General features: G+C 35.8%; 1 protein-coding gene across 1 annotated transcript; it reads left to right on the top strand.

Annotated features, from left to right (window-relative positions):
* Positions 1 to 3,012: 3,012 nt before the first annotated feature.
* On the top strand, positions 3,013 to 4,994 carry LOC113736397 (9-cis-epoxycarotenoid dioxygenase NCED6, chloroplastic-like). The gene has a single exon (XM_027263338.2). The coding sequence runs from the start codon at positions 3,117 to 3,119 to the stop codon at positions 4,914 to 4,916; it is 1,800 nt and encodes a 599-aa protein (XP_027119139.1). The 5' UTR covers positions 3,013 to 3,116; the 3' UTR covers positions 4,917 to 4,994.
* The last annotated feature ends 4,702 nt before the right edge of the window (positions 4,995 to 9,696 follow it).

The following is a 9,696-nucleotide window of genomic DNA, read 5'->3' as shown; positions in this document are numbered from 1 at the left end:
CCTGGTGACATTACACTTGCGTTGGAGATGCTCTAATTAAGCAATAAGAAGAAAGAGCTTATCTAAGTTTTTCCTGTTTTGGCTAAACTTCTATAATAAATAGTATTAAAGTCTTGACTTGAGAGACCAGAAATACTAGTCCTATGTCACATATATAGTTCTTTATATGCATGAGTAGTGTCTTATAATTTTCTTAGGAGATTGTGGATAATTTTTGTCAAACTTAAAGAAATGGGACATTCAGAAGAAATATAAGTTGTATGGTGTGCCAAATGCACAGAAACGCGTCTACTATGTCAAGATTAAATAAAATTTAAGATAAATAGCTGTAAATCCAAGAGCACTTTTGCAAGCATTTAATTGTCAGATCTGCTGATTAACTGCTTTAAATCTAGATTATGATGAGATCTATTGAATCGACCCAAAATATTTCAGATTTGGCAATCAAATTCTGAAAAACTTCATATCTACTAGTAATAGAAAAAATGAAAAAAAAAACTACCTAAAATGAATCTTAGAAGAGAAGAAAATTTTTACTATAAAAGTCTATAAGAGGAAAAACTCTGGCTAAACAATTTAGAAGAGAAAAGTTCTCACTAGAAAATCCTAAAAGAAAGTCAATTCATACAAATAAAAATAAACTAGAGACAGATTCCTCCCACAGGAAAGATCGGAAAATTTTAAGAGAATATTTTGGTTAGAGAATTTTTTAAGAGAGAAGAGAGAGAAATTGTGCTGGGATGGGAGTTTCTTTGAAGTTTGGGAGTGCATTATTATGGGTGAAACAAGTATTATCATGTTTTCCTTTCATTAAAGATGGACGGTGACATCAGATATGGACGAGGAAGATCTCTTTGTCGCAACTTAAGATTTGGACATGCAAGGGAGGATATTTTGGTGTTTCTAAGTACCAAAGGTCGAGTAGCCAGTGTTAAGCCCACCAAAAAAATAAAAAAAGTTTTTAGTAACGTGTTTACATTTAAAGTGGTTTGGCTTCAAAAAATCTAGGTGGGTGCGTAGTATACTCGTCTGGTCCAATGGTGATTCAATCCCCTTTAGGTTATTCCTGAATCTCCTTAGGTCCGCCCCCTCCCCCTAGTGTAGGATATATTAGATTATACAACAATTATCGTCTCCGGAAAAAAAAAGTTTATGTATGAAGATTGTTTCTTTGATTTTATTGTAATTACATGTTAGTATTATGATGCTATAGAGTTTTAATATATTACATTTGTTTTTGTTAGGTGGCATGTCTAATTGAAAAGAATCAAAGGGTTAGCGAATACTTGGATTTTATGTATTTTGCATCTAACTCTTCCCAAATTAATTTTACGTATAATTTTTTCTTCTTCTTTTGACAACGTCTATCTCTTTTAATAAATTTAAATTATTCTTTTTATCTACCTATGGTAACTTTGCTTAGTGTAAATTTAACTATTACGTTGGTAAATTTATTAACTTTGATAGAAAGTAATAAATTATTCAAGTAAAAATATATTGCTATAAATTTTTTTGGTCTTGAATTGAAAATGAATTTAAGTTGTATAATCATACTTATGAAAAATTTAATTACTATCTTAAAGAATACATGTTCTTTTTTTTTTAAATGAATATTATCACATTAAAATAAATTTACATATAAAGTTTCTAAAGATTAATATGATTGTTAAATGTTTGGAATATAATAATTTTCTGATATAATTATGAATAATATGTAAAAAATATTGTTGATAATTCATTTATACCTTACATCGATTCATGGCCAATGACAATAAAAATTTTTCATACCAATGCACATGCTAAATACTTCTGATGTGATAAATCCAAAGTAACAGAAGAAATTAAAATATCACGTCACGTGTAATGATAAATAGAAACCAAAAAAGAAAGTAATCAAAGAGATGAAAGATGGCCCAGTACTAGTAAATGCTCCTGTCTACAAGTAAACTGTCATTTGTCCAATGAATACTATTTGTCCACTCTTTTAAACAAGGATTAACTCTACTTTGCACCTTTAAACTTGTATCATTTTTTATTTTATATTACTATGAACTTCAATTTTCGACAATTTGTACTCTAAACTCTCACTTTTGGACACTTTACACCCTAAACTCTTAAATTTGTCCTATTTAAATCCAATCAATGACAACTTTAGTAAAATTAACAGAATAGAGGACCTTGCAAATAAAAAAAAATGTAAAAAGTTGTCAAAATTAGCCGAGCCAAGAGATTGTAATTAGAAAAAAAAATACATTACCATTGATTTGCACCATCTTTGTCTCATTAATTTTGGTAACAATATTAATGATGAAAATCATACAAATCAATGAAAATATGTGTCAAAAGGAATCAAGATATTGTAGGTAGAACAAAATAATTGACACCATCCTTTATCTCATTAATTTCGCTATGTTGTCATTGATTAGATATGAGTGAGATAAATTTAAAAGGTCATAGTACAAAGTGTCTAGAATCGAGAATTTAGGATGCAAAGTGTTTATAATTTAAATTTACGATGTAAAATGAAAAAGTGGTACAAGTTTGAAAGCACAAAATGGAGTTAGCCCAAATTTGGAAGTGCAAAGTGGAGTTAGTCCTTTATAAAATTCACAAAGCCATATTTGTAGATTTAGTTTTGATAAAATGGAAGTTTTGAAAATCAATCGACATTTTTCATTTTTAATTTTTTGGTATATCTAATGGGCAGGTCTCAAATGCTAGGATTTACTGCCATTTCAAGGAAGTCGTGCCGTCGATAATTCCTAGATGATCAACCTTGAAAAATATATTCTGCTTATATCATCACATGTTATTACCTTTGAGATTATTCAATTTTCTTTTAGGCAAGATTATTCATTTGTTTGTTTCCTTCTAAGAAAATCAACATTTTCTTTTTTGTTGAATACGTTACAAATTACGCGTGTCCTGTTCTTCCTTCCACCTGGACTTGCATGCACTTTTCGGCCTCTATATATATATATATATATATAACTTCACAAGGGATCGATCTCAGTGATCTTTTGTGCTAGTCAAACTCTTAGGCGCTGTTCTCCTCTTAATTCTCACATTTATACTTTCTAACTCTTTTCCGACATTAAAATTCCCAATTACTAAGCATGCAAGCTTACCACCACCACCACCACCTTTCACCACCAGTACCCTCTAAACCTGTTAGCCCACAAAAATCTGTACATCCTGTCCAAGCAACAGTTTCATGCAAAATTCTTATCAATCCATCCGAGAAAACGCTTCCTATGAGGTTAAAATCACCTCCTCCACCACCGCCTCCGCTTCTTTCGCCGCCGCTGCAGCCACCGCCCATAACTTTTCCACCGCCACTAGATGGCCCTCCTAAACTGAACCCATTCCAAAAATTTGCAGCTGGAGCGCTAGACATGCTCGAAAATTCAGTCATAACCAAATGGGAAAAGAATCACAAGCTGAACCGGAAAGTCGACCCGGCGGTTCAGCTAGAAGGAAATTTCGCACCGGTTCAGGAGTGCCCGGTTAGGCACGGCCTCGAGGTGGTCGGTCGGATTCCTTCTTGCCTAGAAGGAGTCTACCTAAGAAATGGAGCCAACCCTTTATTCTCTCCGATCAGCGGTCACCACCTCTTCGACGGCGACGGCATGATTCATGCGGTGAAGTTGCAGCCGGAGACGAATAGTGCTAGCTATGCATGCCGGTTCACTCGGACGAACCGGTTGGTCCAAGAAGCCGCGTTAGGAAAACCGATTTTTCCCAAGCCAATTGGGGAGCTGCATGGCTACTTGGGCTTGGCTCGTCTTGCATTCCTGTCGGCTCGAGCCGGATTGGGCTTGGTGGATGCCTCACTGGGTATGGGACTAGCCAACGCTGGCTTAGCTTACTTCAACGGGCGGCTCTTAGCCATGTCGGAGGATGATCTTCCCTACAGCGTCCGCATTACCGAAGATGGTGATCTCGAAACGGTCGGACGGTTCGATTTTGACGGGGAGCTTGATGTTCCCGTGATTGCCCATCCAAAACTGGACCCCACCACAGGAGAGCTCTTCACCCTGAGCTACAACGTTGTCAGAAGGCCTCACCTTAGAGCCTTCAAATTCGACAAGTGGGGCCACAAGTCACGTGACATTTCGATCTCCCTCAAACAGCCTACCATGATGCATGACTTTGCCATCACGGAAAATCACGTGATCATCCCGGATCACCAAGTGGTATTCAAGCTATCCGAGTTGTTGCGGGGCGGGTCACCCGTGGTCCATGACCCGGAAAAGATTTCCCGTTTTGGAGTATTGGCGAAGGATGACTTTGATGAATCAAGAATCCAATGGATTGAAGTCCCAAATTGTTTTTGCTTCCATCTATGGAATGCATGGGAGGAAATCAGTGAGAGTGGTGATAAGGTCATTGCAGTAATTGGATCTTGCATGACACCACCTGACTCAATTTTTAGTAGCGAAAGTGACGAGGAATTCCGCTCCGAATTATCCGAGATCCGATTAGATTTAACCACGGGTGAATCAACCCGAAAAGTCATTGTGTCCGGGTTGAACCTAGAGGCTGGACAGGTGAACAAGAAGAAACTTGGCAATAAAACGCAATTTGCCTATTTGGCTATAGCTGAGCCATGGCCTAAATGTAGTGGGATCGCAAAGGTTGATTTGGTCACGGGGAATGTTACAAAATTTATGTATGGAGATGAAAGATTTGGTGGCGAGCCATATTTCGTACCTGGGGAGACAGAAAAGGAGGAAGATGATGGATACCTTGTGAGTTTTGTTAGAGATGAAAAAAATGGAATGTCTGAATTAGTAGTGGTTAAAGCTTCAACTATGAAGCAAGTAGCATTAGTCAAATTGCCCTCCCGGGTGCCATATGGTTTTCATGGCACATTTGTTACTTCAGAAGATTTAACCAAGCAAAAATCTTGTTGATAATAACTTTTTAGTTGTACACAATGTAGATGCTTATCTTTGGATCACTAATATATATATAGATGTTTCTCTAACAAACATTCCGTTTGGATTGGCTGTTTTTGGTCGATTAGTGAATTTTTGGTCGATTAGTGAATTGATAACCGATAGAACGTTTTGGATATAAGACCTCCCACTTAAAAAGAACAGTATATTAGTAGTGAGTAAAGCATGAAAAAGAAACCGAAAGAACAGTATATTAGTAGTGAGTAAAGCATGAAAAAGAAACCGAAAGAAGGTTTTAGATTTAAAATCTCTCACTTAAAAAAAAACAAATAGTATATTAGCAGTGAGTAAAACATGAAAAAGCCAGAGATTCTTGTTCCTATACAAAGTCGGTTATAAGATTTGGACCAGTAAAAGCAACTGTTATTGCTTTGCCTCGATCAACCCGTGTAACTTTATGTCACTTACTAGAAGTAAAGATTAAGAGGGGGATGGCAGATAGGAGTATTATTAACATTGAGATTAGACTGCATCAAATGACCTATGGTGGTAATTGCATAAAATAAGGAATACAAAGGGCTATGATAGGATCATTTGAGTTAATCTATGTTAGTCCTTTCCCAATTAAGTCCCATGCATGGCAAAAGTAAATTTGCTTGAGCATGCAACTACAATTTTTAGCTCCAAATAAATCCCACCTATATTGTACATACGGTTACCAATACCATTTATTTGGTATCCAGCACTGAAAGTACTCTCAGTGCTGCAACGTTGGATGAGAATAACCAATCTTTGCATCTTTTTCTGTTTCTCTTTCTCCTGGTGGCTTAAAAAGATAGAGAGGTTGGTGTGTAGCTTGGGAGGGTCTTTTCATGGACATTGATCTTTTTAGAGATAATGACCTTTACATTTCCACATTGTCGGTAGGAAGGAAAGGCAAGCTCAAAAGAATACTTTGCTACAAGTCAAAGCTTTTCATCCCATAATGCAGGGATATAATGATAGTGCTTCAGCACAAAATAGCATCTTAAACTGCTTTTTATGTCATGCAATTAAAGCCATAAGTATACGTGTTTAGTGCTAAATGGATGGATGTTTTAAAATTGGTTCCTTCATGATTATTTTCTTGAAGTTGAACCAACTATTTCAAACACATAGTGCATCTAGTTGGTCAATTGAACATACGACATCACATGGTCAGACAGCAAAACATCTGCTTCTGGTCTGTTTGATCATGTATTTATCATGCTTTACAGGTTTAGGCTAAGCTTTCTGAGCATTGATATTCATCAAGTGAGAAATATATTTCATTAAGGTGATCGAATGGGGTGCAAAAACAAAAAAAAACAAAAAAAAAAAAAGAAAGAAAGAAACAATTCAAGTGGTGAGGAGGAAAAGAAGAAGTAGGACAGAAAAGTTGGGATAATTTTATGGTACTCTTTGGAAACAAAGGAGTACTCTAGATCATATCAGATAGGCAACTTTATGTCGTTGCACCCAGTTTTCACATTTCCATTGGACGAAACAATATTTGTCACCAGGAGGGAACAACAGAAGCACGAGTAACTATTGTCGTGTAGTATATTCCATTAGAAGGATCAATGACAATTTTACTGTGATGCAAAAGTTAGATTCTCCATTGCTAGATACTTGAGAGATAAAATGTCCAATCCTTTTTTTTTTCTTTGGAAGGAATAAAATGTCCAATCACTATCATCTGATCTTGTGCTAATGTCCAATCCTGTAGTTCTTGTAACTGTTCCATGTAACACGTGTAACAAATTTATGGTCCAATCTTGTAGTCACATCCAATTCTATGGTGCTTAAAAAAATGTGATCACTCATCAGACTTGCATTATATTCCCTTTTGGAAGGCACTAAGACAATGTTGCAACAATGCTAGAGTTCGATTCCCTGTTGCTAGATACCCAAGGTCTTAAATTTTGCCAAAAGAACAGCATAATAACTGCAATTTTTATGCATTAAGTTATGCATTTTGTCACCTCATGTTTTGCTACATTAGCAGAATAGCCAAGTTCAGAGCAGCAGGAGGGTTGCCGCAACAACTTAGGAGTGTACGACCATAGCAGAAAACATGAACCAAATCTCACCTTTTTCTTGATTTAGTGCTAAGAAAGAGAAAAGATATGAATATTCCAATTTTCTTGTGTTTGGGTTGGAGAAGAAATTTGATTTAAGTGGGATTCCTTCCTTATTTGTGTTTCAGACTAGAACTTAGTGATAACTATCATCATCTTTCCTCTTTCCCTAGATCTTTTTAGTTTCAAATTGGCCTACATGTCCAAGGCAATTAGAGAGATGACTTTGTTTAAGTTGACCTCTAGCCGTAAAGTGTCAATGTCTAATCAATCTACTTAGTGATGTGCTATAAGACTAGATATGGTTTCTTTTTTCCTGTTACTGCTGGGATATGGTCGAATTAACAAAAATTAATCTGAAGTTGATTAAAGGGATGCAGTATTTAAACATTTTCTTAAAGGTTATTATATTACATTTATTGGTGTTGATTAAGAAAAGAATAATGAACACCATCCTAGAGGAATATGGCAAAGCAATGATGTAACATTTTGGTAATAAACATCCAACCAGGCACAAGTTCACTAAACAGTTGAAGCCATTTTAGTGTACAGGAGTGTTCAAGGAAATGAGTTTTAGTCAATTTGGAGGTTGATATGATATGATAGGTCCCTTGCACTGACAAATAAGAAACAAATATAGTGAGTTGCTATTCAGTTTTCAGGAAGATATGGGACACTTTATGCAGGATGCTGGGGTGGGGTGGGAGGTGGACCAGCCCCATGTGAATTGCAAGAGAACAACGAGAGAACAAACATCCAGAACAAATGACCTAACAATCAAATGCAGCAAAGTGAAGAAATTAAGAAACTTTCCACCACAAAGAAAATCTCTTTCTGCTAACCTACTCAATTTTGCTCCGATATCTTTACTCAAGTGTAATCTTGTGCCAGAAGATGAAACAAAGAATCAGAACTGAAACATCAAAGGGTGGGAGGCTACTTCCCCATGAGTTCCAAAGATACCAATTTATGGGTGAAGTTTATAAAACATAGATGTCAAACAGCTTTACTTCAGAGGAATATTTATCATGATAAATTTTGGTGGTTTGAAGTAATTGTTATGAAGAAGTCAAATGAAAGTACTAAACTATCAGCAGCTTAGAGAGTCAGAAATGGCATGGTTAAGGGTCTTTGTTCCTCCCCTTAGAACTACAGTGTGATCTTGATCATCCCTATTCCCTTATTCCACTATGCACTGTATGTAAAAACATCAATATGACGGATACACATTGGAAAAGAAGAATTTGTACCAGAAGATAGAAATTCTAGAGATATCTTACCTATTTACAAATTCCTTCTTTCATGGAAACAGAAGCTAGATACACCAGTAAAACAACATGATCACCAAAATATAATGTTTACCCAGCTAGGGAAGTGTACCAGCTGATATAGTTAACAGCATACCAGGTCTGTCAAGTCATTAATGGTGAAGCAGACTGTATCTCCCAGATGGTAATTAAGGATTAAACCATAAGTGGATGCAAGCGCATTAACATCTTGGAGCAGCACATGAATCAGGAGACATTCAAAAGCAATATGCGTTTTAGGTCACAGAAACAGGAATATCAATCACCTATTCTCTGAAAAGGCCACATTGCACTTGATTACCAGCTAACATTCCCAAAAGAGCTACACAGGAGTGAATAACTTGCTTTAACTGTCACCTAATAGTATGCTGGCCATTTTTTGCAAATCATTGAGTATGTCATCTTTTGGTCCCTAAATGTCTTATGGAGATATTTCTACAAAGAAGAACATTGCATATTCTCCTTTTGCCACCTTGCAAAACAAAGTTTACTCCATAATATATGACATGTTACATCATACTGTTATTTACCGAGAAATGAACAGATGCCTGAATCCTACTTATTATTGTTTTTTCAGGGGAAGATCTCTTATATATGCCATATTCCAGCTGGTATTTCAAACTTAAGCGTCATCAAGGAAGTAGCTAAAATTAATTACAATATTCTAAATGAAGATAAACTCAACCCAAAAGTCCTTTCCATTAGCTTTCCGTTCTTTGTTTTTAGGTGCGACAAAATGGCAATACAGTAAGCTTTATGTAAAATCCATAAACTGCGATAAATTTGTACGGTAGCAAATATGTTTCAAATAAAATGTTAACCATTAAAGGTGTCCATAAGCTGATAAAAAAGAATCTTTATACTAACATATATGTCAAAATCAATTAGCTGTAAAGAACTTTTTACCTCCCATGTCCTAGACGAGCATGATGCCAATGCTCTTGCTGCCGAAGAACTGCAGCACCAGAAGACTTGTCTAACCTATTTCTCTCTGCATTCTTATAATTTCTATCTGCATTCTCTATAATAAAGGTTAAGAGAAAATACTGAAATTATCTGTACTCTTTTGACCTATTACAGTACTAGACACTAAAAGTACTTCATGTATAGGAATAAGAAAGCCATGTTCATATTAATGCTGTTGTATAAGTTGTCGCTGCATGATCAACTGTGCGACTTCATATTCACATTTCTTGTTAAGTGGCAAGGAACTTGGTATAGAGCAGGAATATAAACCATACATTTTTCACATGGCAAATGTAAAATTCAAGATTTAGAGGATTCATTACTGTTACTATAGAAGGCTATAAGTCTCAAAGCACATTGTTACATCCAGTATGTTTGGCAAGGAAAATGTCAGTGGAAGATGGTATACCAAGACTTTCCCTA

The sequence above is a fragment of the Coffea arabica genome, chromosome 3e (assembly GCF_036785885.1).
Source record: "Coffea arabica cultivar ET-39 chromosome 3e, Coffea Arabica ET-39 HiFi, whole genome shotgun sequence".
NCBI lineage: Eukaryota > Viridiplantae > Streptophyta > Magnoliopsida > Gentianales > Rubiaceae > Coffea > Coffea arabica.
Note: the sequence above shows the minus strand (reverse complement) of the source record. Positions and strands in the feature narration are given on the sequence as shown.